The sequence below is a fragment of the Gasterosteus aculeatus genome, chromosome X (genome assembly GCF_964276395.1).
Source record: "Gasterosteus aculeatus chromosome X, fGasAcu3.hap1.1, whole genome shotgun sequence".
NCBI classification, from domain to species: Eukaryota; Metazoa; Chordata; class Actinopteri; order Perciformes; family Gasterosteidae; genus Gasterosteus; species Gasterosteus aculeatus.
Window position 1 is genome coordinate 2182283 of NC_135698.1, and position 19030 is coordinate 2201312.

Sequence of the window (19030 nt, forward strand, 5' to 3'; positions counted from 1 at the left end):
AGTACCATGAAATAATTAAATGTATTTAATATTTATGTATTTATTGCCTAATGTATTTATTTCATGATGTATTCCAAATGCATATTTCATGTATTTATGTTTTTATTCATCTATTTAATGACTAAAACGGCATTCTCCGAAGGAGACAATGAAATAGAGAAAAAGGGCATAAGAAATGTTGCTTTGAATTTGCATTACAAGTGCATATCAGTTGGCAATGAGCCAGAGTCAGAAGAACTCAGAAAAGCACCTGTTCACTAGATATATATGAATTCAACTTAAAGTCCTACACTGACATAATAAAAATACATTAAATTTGTAATGCACTTTATATTTAAGCAAATCCCAAAGTGCTACATGATAAAACAGGTAAGTGCTAACAATAAAAACACAGAGTTTGAAAACAAAAACAAAACGAGTTCACTCAAAAGCTCTCCTAAAAAGGTGTGTTTTAGGCCACGTTTAAAAGCATCCACAGTCTGTGGTGTCCTCAGCTGATCAGGGGGAGCATTCCACAGACTGGGAGCAGCTGAGCAGAAAGCCCGATCTCCCATTGTACGGAGCTTTGTCCTGGGAGGTTTCAAAAGATGTGCTGAGGCAGATCGGAGGGTACGTGTTGAGGTCTGTGGGGTGACGAGTTCCTTGAGGTAGGGGGGGGGGGCTTTACCATGACCGAGACCTTGTACTCAACCCTGAGTGAGACAGGAAACCAGTGGAGTGATTTGAGGATGGGGGTGATGTGCTCATGTTTGCGCACCCTCAACACGATCCTAGCAGCGCTGTTCTGGATGTACTGCAATTTCTGGAGGCTTTTCTCAGGGATCCCGCTGAGGTCCGCATAACTGAAACTAAACTTGATTAGACATTAAAACCAGTTCCTCTTATGGGTGATTTATGTGGAATAGTCACTTGTTCTGTGTGGTACCTTTTTATTGGTTTTCTAAACAATATGAAACAAACAAACAGCAAGAAGGTAGTTTGGCCCCACTTGGTAGCTGTGACAGAATGAGGGTCTTTCACCAGGAACCGGCGAAGGTGTGGAAGCCGTTATATGTGGAATGTTGTATCTTCATTTAATGGAAACGCTGCATTATTGTGCCGGCTGAGCACCCTTTGTGTTTGGTCGTTGTCTTCATAATGAGTCTCCCAGAAGGGGCAGTCTCCTATTTTCCCAATACTACCCAGGACGGCAAAGAGCCGTGATCTAGTCCAGCGTTTTGCTCCGTGAGGGAGGAACAAGCAGTTTGGCAGTTGCAGTGCTAACACGAGATTAATACAAACTGTGGAGATCGAAGCAAAATGACCCAGTTTCTCAAAACATTGTCTTTGCCTCTGCGGTCTCACCAAGAAAAAAATCACGCCGTAAACCAATTGGCCTCCAGGTTTGTACAGCCAAGTAGCCAGATACCCAACAAACAGTCCATGTTGAAGTTGCCCAGGACATTGGGCAAAACATTCTTTCAACTCGTAGCGTACAGTAGAAAAATCACAAAACAGCATGTAAACAGTCTCTTCCTGGTTGAAAACAAAAAGCAAACTGCTGAAACACTCTCAGCTCCCCCAGAAAGATGAAACGAATCTCTGTGACGTACTGTATGAATGTGATGTATTACCCTCTCCCAGAGTTAGCGTCATGCACTCATCATGGTCGACAATAGCTATGAGAATGAGTCAACACCTTCGTGAAATACATTTTAAAACGAAAGGACATGTTGTTCCAAAATAGTCCAAAATATAATGCACTACACTGCAGCAAAAGTAGGTTTTGTCTCGTTTAATTTCGATAATCACTCGAAAGGCTACGTATTTTTAAATTTGAATAACACTTTTAGGCAAGTCACTGAAAACCAATCAGATCCAAATTGCTTAAGGGTTGCAACGCTACTGTAGAGTCTTCCTCAGGAACTCAGTCAGGAGGTGATGAGGGAAACCAAAATCCATCTGAATCACCACAAAGCCCTGCAGCACACAGATGGAACCGGAAGCAGCAAGTAAAAACTCACACGGAGCACAAAATGCACTTGAACAGATGAACAAAAGCAAAGAAAAAACTCACATCCTGAGGAAGAACTTCTGGGTTGAAGATGTCAAATAAGTTTGTACCCTGTTTGTCCAGCAGCCTGGTTATCTCAATCTCCAGAGCTGGAACAAGACACCACGTAAGCAACATGCAACCGTTACAGATTCTTCCACCACATCCTGATCGGTTCAGTCAATTCTGTAGAATCCGGTGCAGTTGCCTTGCTTGTGGAACTTGGTACAGAAACTCTTACATAAACTAAGCCAGGTTTAATTTTATCGTCCATATCTCTTTATTCTTACCAGACAGGACCTTGGGGATGCCGATCTTCTCCACAGCTTCTCTTAGAAACTCATCCACATCCAGCAGCTGGAAAAAGACGTAGAGTCCAATCAAACAAGAGGATTATTCTGTGACATGAATGAAAACCCTTTACATGTCAGGGGAAGATGCTCTATACAAGTACACAAATAACAATCAAATACTGCCGTGCCTCCTTTCTTCTCTCTAAGGGTCTCTATTTGGCGGGAACGGAGAGGGAGGTCTCTCCTATGTCCCTTAGAGAAGGGGGGGGGGGCGGCGCTGCACAGCCCTTGTGTATTGTCCCGTCCAGCCAGGCAGAGAGCAGGGCCAGGGAGCCTCACCCATGCTGGGCTGCAGTCTGTGGGCGGCTTACTAAAGAAGGCCTGTGCCCTCAACAGGGAGGGGGGGGCACATCCCAAAGTCGCAAAGGATCATAATTATGAAGCTGGGCTCACAAGCAGAGTAAAGCCTCGCGTACAGTCGACAGGCGTGAGATTGCCACTCGTGTTATGGTAGAATTTATTTGTGCATCCTTTGGGAGGATTTGGGAAGCAGGTCTTACTGATGTTGATGCTGACGGGACACATGAAATTTGTCTTGCTCTTTTTCATTCGAAAATATTTGTCCTGGGCCTCTGCAGTTGGTCTGCAGCTATAAGTAATCTGCATTTAAATTACTTTCATGTCAAATATCCTGCATCGATTCTTGTGGCATTTTTTGGGGTCCTTCTCACCGTTTACTGTCTTACCGATTGATTTTGTCCGGACAGCTCCGCTTCGGATATAAAGATCCTAGAGAGGAAGGAAGTCAAGCAGCACACACACAAAGAGTTGAAATTAATGAATGGGTAATGAGGCGTATGAGAATTTCTGTAACTAACTAAAATCAAACACATCACAGTACATAAGGGACAAAACAATCCAACTTAAAGCAGGGCTGGGCCAAATGAGTGGAGGTGAGGCAACAAGTTGTAAACTTCTGTTAAAAGTCCTCAACGAGAACTAAACGTGGGAGCCTAATCCCACAAGTACAACGACTACAGGCTTTTAACATCAACATGAGTGTTCACATGTTCAAATATGACTTCTGGGTAAGTATGCTGATTTTAAATATCCAATGAAATAATGATGCATATGTTGTGTCCTAGAATTTACAGGTTCAGTAAGTCTCGTAAAGGTCTTACTCAGACAGGGTTCCGTGCAGACGGAGTTTCTTGTCAGCATAGGAAGCCTTGATGTCGATGGACACATGCTAGACGTCAAAAACAGAGGAAAACACATCACACATATTTCTTTGTTTGAACAAAGCCGTTTGGATCCACAAGAACGTCTCACAGAGGGCTTGTCAACACAGCATCGACGTTACAAAGCAGAAGTTGCGTGCCAAGATGTTCCTGATGCTGAATGTTGTGTGAGCACCACGACACGACCGTGCTTTGTTTCACTCGCATTAAGACGTTTTGTGGCAGCCTTTGATGACAGGTGCATGTCAATCCGTCTCAGTACAGCTGCATAATGTCACTGTAACTCCCTGTGATTCCCAAATGTGATCCCAAAACTTGACTTACTGATTCGGTCTGCTGGCTCTATGTCATAGATTGAAACACCTATAAAGTGCCTCACACAGGAAGTCTGGTAAATCGTAATGGACCACATCTCGCCCCTCTTCCAGGATGAACTGAGAGATTTACAACATAGTTGATTCACAAGATAAAGCTTTTTAATTGATTTGACCACCACTCACATGTCACGGGATGGACGATTGGGGACAATTGCGTGTTTTATTGATTTCATATTTTATGATTGTTTGATTAATGATTTATTGTGTCCTTTGAGTTTTGGTTTGGTTGTATTCTCCATCAATTAACAATAATTCACAGTGACAACTACCAATCAGTGGCATATGGCCAATGGACCAATGGGGAAAGGCCAGGAAGACGGGACACTGAAAAAAGAGGGGGGAATAACAGACCGCAGTTTTGAGCAAATGCGAACAGCAGACGCACCAGCAGCAGAGGAAGCGGTAGAAGAAGCAGCAGCGGAAGAAGAAGCAGCAGAAGAAGCAGAAGAAGAAGCAGAAGAAGAAGCAGCGGAAGAAGCAGAAGAAGCAGCAGCAAAAGAAGCAGCAGAAGAAGAAGCATCAGAAGAAGCAGCAGAAGCAGAGGGCAGCAGAACCGGTGGACTAATTACACGCAGGACTTCGCTCTGCTGCCGTGATAAATTTGGACGGACTAGTTTAGCTTTCCTATAATATTTTAATCATTGTATTAGTTTTTTATTAGTATTTCCGCCCCCGTTTCCTCTTGGGTCATTGTTCCACTGCTCCGCCCCAAACGAACCTGGTTTTTAATGAATTATTCCTAGAGCTCTTAGCTCTTACCTTGGTGGCGTTGTTGGCAACACACATTTTATCTGGGTTGAAATCAATTAATTCTACCGTCTTAAATAAACATGGTCCTTGTCAACAGTGGTTGAAAATCAATGTGATAGAAATAATACATGGAAGAACCAATAGTTATGGTAAATACACATGTACATGCCTTTGTAGTCACACTATACTACACAACATCATTTACCCATTCACACACTGCAGAGATTCAGGGAGTCTTTGTTTTCTCTGCTGTGATTTTTCTTTACACTTTGAGATGAGTTTGTCATGTGCCGACAAATCCTTCTCTGCTGGCCTAAACACAACCACAAAGCTATCAATATCTTATTTCATTTATTTTTAATAAATACACTACATGTGCTAGTTATTTTCTCATTGCACGGGTCCTCTGTTGCTTCCAGAGCAGCTTGTTTTAAAGAGCGTGTTTCCAATCACTTGGATTATTTTTGACCCCCCTTTGTTACATTGTTAAATATGAATAAGAGGTGTTTACGCAGAATGAATAATGACCTGTAGCTGTCGCGTCATAATGAGGTTGTCATGGTATTCAGCTGTAGTAGTAGTAGGACGTCCCGCCACTGTGCGCGTGTGAATGTATCGTCTCTTCTGTTGTCGGGTAGCGGATGTCTGTGAGGTCTCAACCCCAGCGTGGCGGCAGGAGGCCGCAAGGGGGCGCCGAAGAACGCGTCCTCCGGAGCCAATCACCAGAATTCTAAACGCCTGCGAGGGAGGACGCGTCCTCCGGAGCCAATCGCCGAAATTTGGAACACCCACGAGAGGAGACCGATAAGAGCAGGCCGACGCAGCGAGTGAGTCGTGAGGTATTACGAGTCTTTGCTGAACCCTTTTGTTTCTCTGCCCCTGAATGTCCCGTAGAACCAGTGAGCTCCCGTGTATTGACCTTCCGCCTTCTCTCGACCACGAACCTGCCTGTTCCCTGGACCAGATCCGTCTTTTGCCATCCCGTATCTCCGAACCTCTGCCTGTCCCCGGATTCCCCGTTTTACCTTATCCCTTGAGACCACAGTTGTCTATCGTCCTGGATGCTCCTCGTTCCTGCCAGCCTTTTTGACCCATGTTCCTGTGTGTGTTTTTGCCCGTTGGCCTTTTGCGTTTTTGCATTTTGACTATTAAAGTCCTTTTTGTGTCTCCGTGTCCTGCCTTTTTCCCCCACGCAACATCCCTGACAATGTCTCTTAAACGTTCGGGCAACATACCGCTTTGAAGGAGAGTATCGGCCCTTGGGTCCCACAGTGAAGCTGCCCGGAGGCCGTCCCCCACACGGCCGTACCAACGTGGGTGGAGGTGTTGACGTAGGGGACGGATGAGCTCCACACTCTCAGCTGTGGAGAACCTGATTCCAGCAGACACTAAACGCACAAACAAGATACGTCTCATGAGTCTCGCCTCGCTGAAGTGTGTTGTACTTGCAGAGATAAACACGTCTTTCATGTTACCTCTCTGATGAATTCAGGCATTGCACTGGAGAGATTTGTCTTGAAAAGGTCCTGAAATCACATTTGTCATGTAAATCCTCACAAAAGAGGATACAGCAACAACCCTGAAAGGCAATTTGATCAATACCACTGTGTAGGACACAGTAACTCACAGTGAGTTCTGCTCCCGAGATGTTGAGTTGCAAAAGGCCATCTTGGTGTGCAGCAGTAACCATGGGGTTAAAGACCTGGTCTGAGGTTCAACAGCAGTAAGAGACAGGATTTAAATCACAAGGACAGAAGACGATTGTGATAACGGAGACACTGACCTACGTAGAGATAATACAAAAGTGCTCAGAGGAGTTTTAAGTCGGGCACAGACTAATGGACCCAGAATGTCACGCAGACCGCTGACCTGAGATCCAGAAGTAGAGCATCTTGTCTTCAGTCAGCTGACTGGGGTGGAAAACGGAGTCACTGATGACCGCGGAGGTGTTGTTGTACTTGGTCAGACCCTGTGACGTTCATTAAAGAGATACGACAATGAGTGACCGACCAACACGTCCATTGAGATGAAGGACCACGTACCAGTCTGATACGCAGACTAGTACGTGGTCAGACGTATCTTTGTTTGACAAAGTTATCGTTATTTGTCTTATTACGTGTGGGGATTCAACAGGTACTATTTACCTTGTGGTATGATTCTACGTAGTTGGCATTGATGACAGGAGCAGTAGTTATGCCAATGTCCACACCGATGTCTCCATAGCTGAGGAACTGATCTGTAAACACACACACACACGGCGTTAAGAGGCCTTCCTACAGATGAGAAGGTCTTCTGCGCACTGATGGTCACCTGCTCGGTCCTGTATGAAGTCAGCCAGTATGTTTGCCACCTTGTTGATCTCCTTGCAGATCTGCAGGAACAGACCAGCGGTTGTTGTGACCGCTGCACTCAACAAATGAAGACGTTGTCACGCTAATCAACGTTTTCTCTCGCTGCGGCGCTCAAACGTACAAACGGTCCTTTGGTTCAGATTCTCTCGCCCTCACCTGTCCCTTTATGGCCAGTTTGACGGTGAAGGTGATGAAGTCGGTGAAGAGCTTCCTCAGCCAGTTTGGTCTGCCCACAGATAGCAAACGACAGCAGGGTCAGGCCCTGGTCTGGAAGGCAGATGCACACGTGTTGCGCTGGTGACAACTTACTCTTTGTTACCCTGCAGATGCAGATGGAGCTTGTGGAAATTAAGATAACAGTCCCTTGTGTCTGCCGCCACCTTCCCTTCTCCGCAGTCTGAAGGAAGAGACAAGCGCAAGGACACTAACCCGTCTCGAAAGGTCACGTGTAGCGTTTTGGAAAAATTCTGGATAATCATAATATCAATACCATGACAACACATGAGGTGTAACCAGTTCTTATCTTACTTAATCCTCCTCAATGCAAACATCCTGCCACTGTTCACCTGTTGCAGGTGTTCTAGCAAAGCTTAGCCAGGAGATCAGTGCTGGTTTAACTTTCAATGAACACCTGCAGAGGATAAAGAATACTTACAAAGTTTGGGCTTGATTCCAAGATCAATCTGGGATTCGATTTCAAAGTCGATTGAATGTGCAACGTTGACACTATATGAACAAAAAAATACAAATGAGAAGTACATACAAATCATTTTATCAAAAATGTCTTTAAAATCTTTAAAATGTCACATTTTCCTTGACGGGTTACTCAATGATGTATCCTACTTTTGATAAGTAGATTGCATCATTTATACAAATCTTAACTAAACTAGCGTAGTGATTTGAACTGGACGACACCAGTGGACCTGAGCTGCACTTCACAGGACAATTAGCACTTTTTACAGCAATTTTACACGGTTTTCCTTTTAGAATTTTCACATAGTAACTATACTTGTGTAGTCAGTATTAAACTGGTCTCTTGTGTAGTCGTCGTCATTGGGGGAGAATAACGACTGGAGTTGCCCACCAAAGGGGAAACGTACATTGGAAGAGTTTCAGGAGCTCTTTCTTGAGCTTGGCGTCTCCCACAGTCAGACTTCTAGACTTTTTTCAAGCACTACTTGTCGTTTACAATTAAAAGGAATCGCGGTGGCAGCAATAATTCAATATGGCTGAAGTTCCCCTTTAAAACCCCGGTGGTGAAAGTGGGTTTATGGATATGAGGGGATCATCAAAGAGAAGTAAAAGTCATAAGTTTCTGTTTTCGAGATCAAAACGTCAAAGGACTTAACATTTGTGTTGAATTAGTTTTTTTTATTGGGCATCAATCTCCCCTTTGATCACATCGCTAATGACTCACACTTATCTCTACCAATTCAAATAATGACGTAATCAGCCTGATCAATACGCTGACGCTATCACAACGTGCTACGTTTATATTGATCCGGCTCACAGGGACTTCATGCCCCTCGGACCTGGGGAGGTTTCTCCCTCCTGCGGCAATCAGTTTGCACACAATGCTCGACGCTCGGGCCACAACCTGAGATCTACTTCAGTGGTTCGTTGGTGAAGGTCTGCAGGAGGCTCCTTCCTCTGCTGGCTGGTACTCTTTATTGTGTCTCTTCTCCTCTGTCCTGCTGTCACGGGACATTTCAGAAAGAACCAACGCTCCCCTCCTCCACCCATGCTGGAACCTTCAGCACCTCCACCAGCAGTGTCATGGTGGGCATCTAGCTGATCTAACCTGCAACACCGTCACCATGAATGTAGCCTTTAAGCCTTCTTCACCAGTTATGTGATCCTGCAGGTCTAACGGCTTATTGTTCGGATCAAACTATTTAGTCATTGAACCAATCCACTGCTTCCTTTGACCAGACCTGAAACGGCACTAAATAGGTTTAATATTTACAGCCACGACGTGGTCGGCTGGAGGGCAGGACATTTGTTCACTTGACTCACAGCCAGCTGCCGTATCCGTACTGGATGTTCCCTCTGAAGACGGCGGACACGTTGCTTATGTCCAGCGCGATGCCCTCCCCAGGAAGCAGCTCGACGGCGCTCTGGCCGATCGACAGGTTGTGAATCTCCAAACTGGGCGGTGACGATGGACACAAAATTGAAGCGGGTTTTAAGACGCCGCGCACGCGTAACTCTTTGTGCGCGTCTTTGTGCGTCCGCTTACTTGTCCAGGCCGTACGTGACTTTGCCGATGAAGGGCAGAGACTTCTGCCCCTTCACACCTGGGTATCTGGCATGCTGGAACGCGGCCTCGATCACTTTGGTGGTTTTCTCGTTCACTGCCAGAAGCGCACGACCACAGGAGCAAAAGCAAACAAGGTTATCAACTCGAGCGGAAGAACGTTCAGCAAAGATACACTTTAAGCAACCTGAACAATCAAACCACGTTATGCTTCTGGACTTTATCCTAGTGTTTGATACTGATGCCGGCTTGGCGCTCTGAGGTTTCTCTTAGATAAGATTTCCCTTTATTAGTCCCGCGGCGGGGAAATACAGCTGGTGCACATGAAGACATTATTTTTGGAATAAAGCATCTACGACAGCAGGGTAATGTGTTGCTTTTGACCTTGCAAATGACCTTCTACGGGCATCATGGGCGTGCAATGGTACATCGACTAAATACGTGCGTTTGGAGGTGAAATCCCACTCACGCACAACAGCTGCAGGGTAGGTGAGGCGACACACGGCTCCAGTCAGCCTGTAGGCGGAAGCGGGGTCCTGCAGGCAGGCGTTGGACGCCCCGATCACAGAAAGGAACAGCAGCAGGATCCGCGGCGGTGGGAAGACGTCGCGAGGCATTGCGCAGCTGGACGATTGACCTCTGTGACACGAGGTCGAGGTTCCGCGATGGCGTTTTCTGAGAAGTGTCGTGTCCGATGTCGCCTGGAAAGTCTGGAAAAATGTTGTTTTTGGTCCCGCGTAGATTCCAAATGGCCGTGCCTGCTCTGCCTTTACCGAGAGGACGCTGCCGCCCACTAAGCCCCTTCAGCGTCCCTCACTCATCAGGGGGAAACCCTGTCCGTCATCCAATCAGGGACGAGGGACAACTTGTGTAATTCACACTTGATGGCAAACACTGGCCTGTCAAACAGGCTCCCCTTTAAAGCAAACTGGTCAAAGTACAACCAGAGATACGAAAAACAAAAGCAAAGGTTCTGGGTCTCGGCCGGGTCAGCGAGCACAGCCGCTGAATGACACACTGTGGTTACACCAGTGGCGGCTGGTGGATTTTTTTTGGTAGAGCCGGCCAGAAACCCGCCAGAACCTTAGTTTCATTAAACATCTCGGTATGATTCAATGCAACAACAAAAAATGGTATCAAACATGCATTATTACTTTGCACTTAAATATTTAACTCTTATTCAAACAATTCAGTATATTAATGGATATGTATATAACCATATAATTTATATAATTAATATATATGTAAAACAAAATATTCGGAATATAACTACCATATCATAACTATTATAAATATCATAATAAATATATATATCAAAGGGGAAAAAATATATATAAATATATATATGGTGTAGCATCTTTTACATGAACGCCGGTGAAACCTCGCCAGAGCCCAGCCGAGACGCGGGCAGAGGACTGGGTTTGTTTCCTGTCTTATTTTGTAGTTTCCTGCCTCTCGTCTCCCTGGGTAACTTCACTTCCTGCCTTGTCCTGTCACCCCCTGTGATTGTCTGATTATTTCACCTGCACCTCCCAGTGTATTTAAGCCATGTATGTCTCTTGTCACGTCATTGTTGACTGTCTGGAAGTCCATATCTGAGTGTTCCTGTCTACGTTTTTGCCCCTTGGCCTTTTGATTTAGAAGTTTGACTATTAAAGTCTTTTTGTCTCTCGAAACTCTGCGTTTGAGCCCTGCCTTCCGCGCTTCCCTGACAGGAAAAGCATATATTTTGGCAGATATCTTAATTCACAAATAATACTAGGTGTATTCCATGTTTCAAAAATGTAAATATACACATATTGACCATTTGTAAAATGTATTTTCAATATAATTAATATAAAATATATATATCTTTTTTTGTGACTCAAGGCGAGGCCACGCCCCGTTGCCCTATGGACCAGTAGGCCACGCCCCGTTGCCCTATGGACCAGTGGGCCACTGGTCCACTCGTTACGCTGCAGCCAAAAGAAACACACGTCAACCGCTGCACTGGAGAACATTTATTGCATCAACTGTTGAATCTCCCTCGACACACACTTTGTACGAGCGGTTAAAGGCCAACGGGAAAAGGAAATCCCATAAAAATCCCACTGTACACCGACAATGTCACAGTCAGTTGTCGTTGCTGGAAGCTGTGCTAAGCTCCCACTGGGGGAACACGGCCCCCCTTCTAAGGCGAGCTACACCCATCGTACAGGGCTGGTGGTGCCGAGAGAAGAAAACCCACTGATGAAAAAACACGCAATCCATCAATATAATAAAGCACATGAGAGCGTGAAACCATTATGACCTCACAGGTCATTTAGCTGACGCCTTTATCCAAAGCGACTTACAAAGCATTTTAACCCAGGGAGCAATTAGGGGTTAGCCGTCGACCGCAGGCCACACCGCGGTCCAATGAGTGTGATCTGTGACATCACAATGGAGTAAACACACGTTGAGAAGGAGGAACGATGTCACCATCCCTGGGTGGGTATAGAAATATACAAAAAAGCTCAAACTGAGGTCAACTTGTCCCCATTCCATAAATATATCTTCTGACATAAAAAGGGTTTTACTAAAGCATTGCTACCATTATAGCATCAACCTGTTGTGTTTAACACGTCACAACAAACAGAGAAATAAACTATTTATATTAGAAATCTTCAGGAGAAGAACACAATATCTTAACCTCTCCAACTCAAAAAAATACATCATCCAACACACAGTAGCAGGAAACAACACTCTGTGCAACGTGATTTGGTGGATTTTGTTCTTTTTTTGTGTGTGAACTAAGTTCCAGTCGCTGTCGGTTCCTGCTGGCATTCAGGCTGTTAAGGTGCAACGTGTGACTAAATACGGTGAATCACATCTTCATTATTATTTAAACAGCAACAAGGACCCAACGAGTTCATGCAACTTGCATATGGATTGTGAAATATTCACAGATTTAAAAAATGCGCACAGCTTTGATTTACATTCAAATTCCAAAAGGGAAACATGAGAACCTGTGAGGAGCCACGTGGTAGCGTAGCATCGTGGTGCTGGTCAGCTTCCACAACGCGTTATATCCTCGACTGCAGCGACGGAGCCGCTTGTCTTACGTGTATTGAGATGAAGTCATGGTTATGACTTAAAATACGGTTAATAAACCAACAAACACTCTTTAAAACAGGTAAAACGCCACAACACAACTGTGTGTGATACAATTTGTAACACTAATAAATGTAGATTTGTAAAATGACCCCGCCAAACTGCATGCTGGGTAGAGCTCACCCGCTGTCACGCTAAGAGACGCTACGTGAAAAACGCGGTTGAAGAGCGATGCAGGAGGAACAACGAGACACCAGCTGCGTCTGTTTGGGGCGGTTTTGGTTTGGAAAAGTTAGATCAGAAAATGATTCATATGCAGCGTTTGTCAAGCAGCTGGTGGGAACAACAGCGCTAACACGCTAACGCGCTAACACGCTAACGCGCCAGCCAGCGGTGAATTCAGCCTCAATGGATGGATGTGTTTAATTTTTTTTTAAATGACGCAATATACCGCGACGAGCCAGAATCTTACAAAATACCGTGATACGAGTTTCCAGCCAACGTGTCCAGGGGGGGTGGGGGGGGGGGGGGTTGTGACGGCGTAAATCAATCCAACACCGGAGGCCTGATTGTCACTTCAAATGGAACGTGCATCATAGAATCCGCGCAATTCAAACGGCGCGTGTACACACACACGCGTGCTCACGGTGAGAGACGTGTGGCGGGAGTGTCGGCGTGTCCTCGTGTCCCCCCCCCCCCCGTAGCCTCCTCCCTGAGCACACAGGAGCAGCAAAGAGCAGTCATGGGGCGAAAGCCCGAATGGTCACACAGACGTTGGGTCAGATGGCGTCTCGTGGAGGAAGACGTTGTTGTTAAAGACGGTTTCCTGGTCCTTGTTCTGCCGGCCGGCATTTGCTGGTGTTTGCTGGTGTTTTAGCCTCGTGGTCCACGCTCCCAACGCAGAGCGACTGTCACAGAGGAGCTGCGTGAACTGCCCATCGGATCAGTTGGGAACCTGAGGGAGCTCAGGTAGGAGGGAGGAGAAAAAGGTCTTGAGGAACACCCACAACGTCCACACGACTGACGCCGGGTAAGGGGGCACTGGGGCCGCCCTCATTGGCCCTTCTCCGTCCGACCCGTCGCCTGCAGCCGCCTCCGCCTCCCGGTCACCGTCCTCCTCCACCTTGAGGACAGGAAGCAAAGTCGTCAGGGAGAGGAGTCGTCTTCCTGCTGAAGTACTTCCTCCTCAGCCACATATCGAGCCCTTGCACGCAGACAATAACTAAGCGGTGGACAGGAAGCTAATGGTTTGTGACCGTGTCACATCCTGTGTGGTGTGAGAAGGTCACAATCACTATATACAAAACAGTTGTTGTTTTTTATGACGTTTACCTGTAACATTGTTTGTTATCTTCATAGAAACAATGAAAGAGACAAGACCTAATCCCATTGGTGTAGTTTGCTCAATAATAAAGGCCAGTTAACTTGGTCATAAATACATTATAGTCTTGGTGAGAGATTATGGAGATGATGAATGTGCTGTATTATCTGGCCTCTGGTGAAGGACTCTCTGGAGTCCATCTGAGGACAAGGGGGCTGAGAAGAGGTCCAGGTTCTTAAAGGTGTCGCGTCTCTAATGGCAAAGGGGCTGGAAGGGGAGAATACCGATGACTGTAAAATATGTGCAAACATGGAATATATTTCTGGTGGGTTTTGGGGGATTTGCTCGTTTCTTAGAGTTAAGGCTCCTCCCTCTTTGATTGGCAACACCAAAACGCCCGTTAAATGAAGGCGGAGCCTTACTGGATTTGGATTCCTGTCGTCATTCTGTTGATTGCGCTGGACCCCCGGGGGCTGCGGGTGGTTGGGTCCCTGGACCTCGGCTCGCCCTCGGAAGGGAAACCAGCCCACCGTGTGTCTGTGGAGGACAGAACAGAGGAGATGTGAGGAGGGCGGATTCTACGGATGCTGCAGGGCTGATTGTCGTGGGCCGACGCACAACCAGCGTTTCCCCTTCCACTACATTAAGGGAGCGTTCATTACTTCCGTCTCCGGGATCATAATTCATACCGAAGGTAAAAAAAAAAAAAGGCTTGTGTCTCTTGTGGCAGCTGTAACGTTACGTGATGTTTGACATCCACACCTCGAGGTCTAAAGAAACGTGACGGTAGCTCATTCATAGATACAAATAGCCCATTTCTAAACCAACCCAACACAGAGATTCTTACTTTCAAGAAATGATTTACTTATGAAAACGTAGTTATTAAAATTCATTTCCATTTCTGACAATTAATCAATACACGATAAAGTTCCTTCAAGAAGTCGACGAGATGATCTGATGAAGAAGAAATAGACGTGTTCTATAGGAAAAGTAACCTTAAATGACTTCTGTTGCCATCTGTATGGAAAATAAAATGCAACAATGCCAGTGTTACTATGACGACGGACCGCCCGTGGCCTCTCACGCAGGCGCGACGTGTCACCTGATAATCCAGATGTTTGCGCGGCAGACTGCCGGCACTTTGCGTTTCCGACCGAGGAGAGGCGTGAACTCACAGGTACATGAGGACGAAGGCGCCCGTCACCAGCAGGAAGCGGCTCGGGCTGGAGTTGAAGTAGACGATGAGCAGCAGGACGCAGACTCTGGTGGCGGAGTACAACCAGTCCAGCCAATCGCGGTCCACGTCCTCCTCCTCGTCCATCACGGGCCCGCCCTGCGCGTTCATCCGCAGGTTCTGGTCGCCCCCCCCCGGGTTGATGAAGGCGCCTTCCTGCACCAGGTTCTGATTCGCCGGCAAGTTGTTCATGGGGTTCTGATTGGCTAAGGGGTCTGGAAGAGGCACTTGGTGGGCGGGGACCGGCGGGTACTGGCCGAGGGTTGCGGCCGGTGGGGGGGAGGCCGCCGCCGCCAACGCCGCGTGGCTGTCAAACGTGCAAAAAAAGCCGCGTCAGACACGGTGAGGGGAGGACTGAGACCAGAAGGACTCGTGGGGGGGGGGGGGGACTCACTACTGCATGTAGTACTGCCGCGCGTAGACCTGCTGGAGCCACAGGAGCTGCTGAGGGCTGTACAGAGAGTAGGTGGGGAAGGCTGGTTGGACCATCGGTGGCGCTCCGGGCCTGAGCAGAACAACGGCACACTGTAAACAGCTGTTCACCCCCCCTCTCCCATATATTTTAATAGATTATGGACCGTAGGTGCTTTTTTTCTTTAGTCGATACGTCTCAAACAAGTGGGCTAGCGTAGCACATTGACACTCCCCGTTAGCACACGCTAATGTGGCCACACGCTAAATGAAACGCTCTTGAACACGTGAGCAGCGGTCATGCATGTGTAACAGTTGAAATTTATATATAAATTTATAATAACTGTAACTCAAAAAAATGACATTACTTTGCAAATGTGGTGAATCAAAATGAAGGGAGACGGTTCTATCGCTGGTTTTTAATTCAATAACGTCGTATTATCGAAAGGGAAAGACGTGAAGTCGCCTGAGATGGAGATTTCACAATGATAATACGGGCAAAATGTAACGTCTACATTGTATTTCTTTCAAATACCCCAGACACATTTGTCACATGGAACCACGTGCGGTTGGATGTTTTCCGTCAGGACTTACATTGCAGCAGCAGCAGCGGGTCCCGGCGGAGACTCTGGGACGTGTGCGTGAGATGAAGAGGTCGGCCTCCTCTGCCTCAGCTCGGGAGTCTGGACTGTGGAGGGGGGGGCGCCGGCGTCGGCTGAAGCACAGACCGCCTGGGGCCCGGGGCCGGAGGGACGTGGCCCTTCGGTCTCTCTGGTCTGTAAAGGAGAGTTTGAATGTGTTGACACAGAGGACTTTGTGGCGCTGCGTTACTGTGGTTACTGAGGGAGGAGGTGACGGTGGGCTCCAGTTACATGAAACGGGGGGCGCGCGTGTTGCTTGCGCCATCTAACTACCCGCCCCCCATCCCGAAAGTCGCTGCCGCTTGGGAAATGTGTCAAGAGCGACAAGCACCCGTGTTTGTGAGATCATTTTTCAAAATAAAAGACTGTGGATGCATTTAGTTTCCTTCTGCAGAGACACTTTATCGTATCTTCAGAGAACTTGCATGTTAACTTGTGGAGTAAAGATGTGTGATGTGCATGCCGGGCTTAATAAGTCAAACCCATTTGGCATGTTTGAGACCCTTCGTCCCTCCACCGGCGGTCCCTGCAGGCCCCGGTTCACATCGGGAGAGGGGGGAGACGATTAATACCTGATCCCGATTGAGATGTTCAGTTTAATTAGAGACATTACAGTTACAGCTCTAGAAATAAAATGCATTACATATAATATTTAAAAGTAAATAGTTACAGAGGGGAAATAACCAATACAGAAAAAACAAACCATCCTCGTACGAAGCGTTTGCCATATCACGTTTATTTCTTCAGCCTAGATTTTCTGTTAATTGCTGTGATGATCACACTGATTTAATCCTGCAGCGCTTCCTTTCTAGTTTTGGTGGTTGTGTTTGTCCTCGGGTTCTACTTGACTTATTATAAGCGGCGTTTTGTCGTGTTTATCTTATAAACTGCCGATCCTGTCCAGCGTGTTGGTGTTGGTGCACCGAGGCCTTGAGGCCACAGCTGTTCTGCTTAGTGTGCAGCTTTCATTGGCTCAGAACTCAAAACTGCTGATTTTGTCTTTGTGTCGTTTTTTCATTTAGATAATTCCTGTGACTTCACACGCCTGCCAGCTCGGGGGGGGGGGGCAAGCAGGTTAACCTCTTACCTTAGGTCGAGCTCCCAGAGGCCTTTGCGGTGGACACACCAGGTGCAGTGTGGGAACCCCGTCGGCCTGAGGCGGTGGAGAGAAGCGGCGGATTAGAAGAGCCACATGGTGAAACATCGATACAGCAGAAGCGCGACCGCGCAGACACCTGGAACTCCCGACCGGGCTGAAATGTGTTTCCTGTCGTTTGCATGAACTCTGCAACAGGCGGCAGAAAGCCGCTCCCGCCGTTTGCGCGGCCAACAAGCTGAAAGTTCCCGTCACCAGTCGGCGAGGAACGAGTGAATGCATCCGTTATGAGGACGTCCTCTGTGAGTAACGCGATACGTGGTTCTGGAGATTCTGAGCTCGAATTGTTGATTAATCACTGACACGCGGATCCAAGAGAATCTCGTGTCAATGTTATTTACATATATGACCACAAACACACGTACACGTCACGAGTAGGCTCCAGGAGGCTTTTCAGTCTGTTCAGACCACTTATTTCGGATTGAGAAGGAATCTTGCGACGCACACAAACACACACGTACCTGTCTGAAGAGATCTTTGATGTGCAGGTGGTCGGGCAGCAGTTTGCCGGCATGGATCAGTCTCTGGTCGCTCACAGCCTGCAGGAAATAAAAGAAGGTTTCAGTTAGTTTACAGAGATGTCTTTGTAGAGTCCGGATTGGGACGAGCTTTGTTCAGATGTAGAAACATATTTTGCGCAAAGTGCCAGAGACTCCTGACAAGAGCAGCTGCTGGAGTGGAACATTTGGAGACACGACGTCGGACCGATCTGACGTCACTTGTCCCTGGTGGGACACGTCTACTGCTCCGCCTCGCCCGCACACCTTGTTCATCTCGGCAGGACACCTCGAGTCCAGCCATCATCTCATTTTAGATTTGCTTTCTAAAGCGAGGCACCGAGGCCCCACCAGACAACGCGTCCAGGAGTCGCAGAGCTAGCCGTTAGCCGTTAGCCGTTAGCATAACGCCGCGCGGTGAACTCACCGGTTGCGTTGGGTGGAAAGTTGACAGATGTGTCTTTAAGTCGTGCACGGTCCAGCTGAGATCGACGCCCTCGACGCGATGGTCCTCGCGAGCCTGGTTGGCCGTTTTGATAAGAAGAGTTATCGTCTTTTGCCGAGAATCTCCCACATCCATTTTTCCTGTTTCAACTGACGTCGGCTAACTATCCGCGAGCTATCGTCGTAAACGCACATACACGTACAAATATTAATTTAAATATTAATTAGTAGATTGAAAGGACGCGAACTGTCCTGTCAACAGATGAACTGGCGAGAATCGAGAAGCGTCCGTCCGTCCGTCCGCTGTCATACGCGGCTGAGAGAAGGAGGTTTGTTTCCAAACACGCGGTGGCCGCTCCTGATTGGCTACCGTCCGCTCGCGCTCCGACGTGCGCGCGTCGCAGTCGCTGCGTCCCGAGAAGGAGGAGCTGAACCTTCCGGCCCCGCCCATATTTGGCAGGTGTGCCGCACCAGTGGGGATTCTGACGGCTGTTCTCAAATAGCTTAACTTTTCCATTTTAAAGGACTGTTTTTTTTTTTTTTTTCATTTAAAAAATTGTAAAACACTGAATAACAAACAATATGTATATTTTATCAATAAAAAACACAATTAATTAATTAAACTATTAATGCATCTTTTGACATGGAAGCTATTTGTATGACCAGCATTTTTAAACTGCTCAGTGCTAGAAGTTCACAGAGCAACCTCACTCAATTTGAAACCAAATTCTTTAGCTATATACCAAGTTTTCCATGCATGCGTCCGAAAATACCTTTTTTTTTTGCATTCGTTTCTACCGGTACTGCCCTGGCTAGTTGATTGCAATCGACCTATGGGGCCACCCCTTGACTTGAGCAAATGAAACAGCACTTTTATGGCTTGTTTTTGCACTTCTAGTTTGATGCTGGAACTGCATCTTGTTGTACTACTTCTTGGCCTCTAGCAGTGAACA

General features: G+C 46.9%; 2 protein-coding genes across 5 annotated transcripts; both read right to left on the minus strand.

The window, feature by feature from the left end:
• Positions 1 to 1759: 1759 nt before the first annotated feature.
• Positions 1760 to 10103, minus strand: LOC144383774 (cholesteryl ester transfer protein-like). Of its 3 annotated transcripts, XM_078083039.1 has the most exons (17): positions 9771 to 10103; positions 9284 to 9398; positions 9061 to 9192; positions 7700 to 7770; positions 7354 to 7441; positions 7201 to 7270; positions 7004 to 7064; positions 6838 to 6929; positions 6563 to 6662; positions 6321 to 6400; positions 6169 to 6219; positions 5929 to 6081; positions 3507 to 3574; positions 3072 to 3114; positions 2323 to 2389; positions 2057 to 2142; positions 1760 to 1959 (listed from the first exon to the last, which is right to left on the minus strand). In XM_078083039.1, exons 1-17 carry the CDS (start codon positions 9916 to 9918, stop codon positions 1882 to 1884), a joined length of 1503 nt encoding a protein of 500 aa, XP_077939165.1. In that variant the 5' UTR covers positions 9919 to 10103; the 3' UTR covers positions 1760 to 1881. The 3 variants fall into 3 exon arrangements, with proteins under 3 accessions (XP_077939165.1, XP_077939163.1, XP_077939164.1); XM_078083037.1 differs by lacking the exon at positions 9061 to 9192 and having other exon boundaries at positions 9771 to 10069; XM_078083038.1 differs by lacking the exons at positions 9061 to 9192; positions 9284 to 9398; positions 9771 to 10103 and adding an exon at positions 8642 to 8888.
• A 1183-nt stretch (positions 10104 to 11286) lies between these two features.
• LOC120809152 (homocysteine-responsive endoplasmic reticulum-resident ubiquitin-like domain member 1 protein) lies at positions 11287 to 18441 on the minus strand. 2 transcript variants are annotated; one of them, XM_078082133.1, is made up of 8 exons: positions 18061 to 18441; positions 17598 to 17675; positions 17068 to 17133; positions 15934 to 16115; positions 15323 to 15433; positions 14870 to 15235; positions 14117 to 14231; positions 11287 to 13496 (listed from the first exon to the last, which is right to left on the minus strand). In XM_078082133.1, the coding sequence occupies exons 1-8, from the start codon at positions 18211 to 18213 to the stop codon at positions 13317 to 13319; spliced, it is 1251 nt and encodes a 416-aa protein (XP_077938259.1). In that variant the 5' UTR covers positions 18214 to 18441; the 3' UTR covers positions 11287 to 13316. The 2 variants fall into 2 exon arrangements, with proteins under 2 accessions (XP_077938259.1, XP_077938260.1); XM_078082134.1 differs by lacking the exon at positions 11287 to 13496 and adding an exon at positions 13504 to 13640.
• Positions 18442 to 19030: the final 589 nt, after the last annotated feature.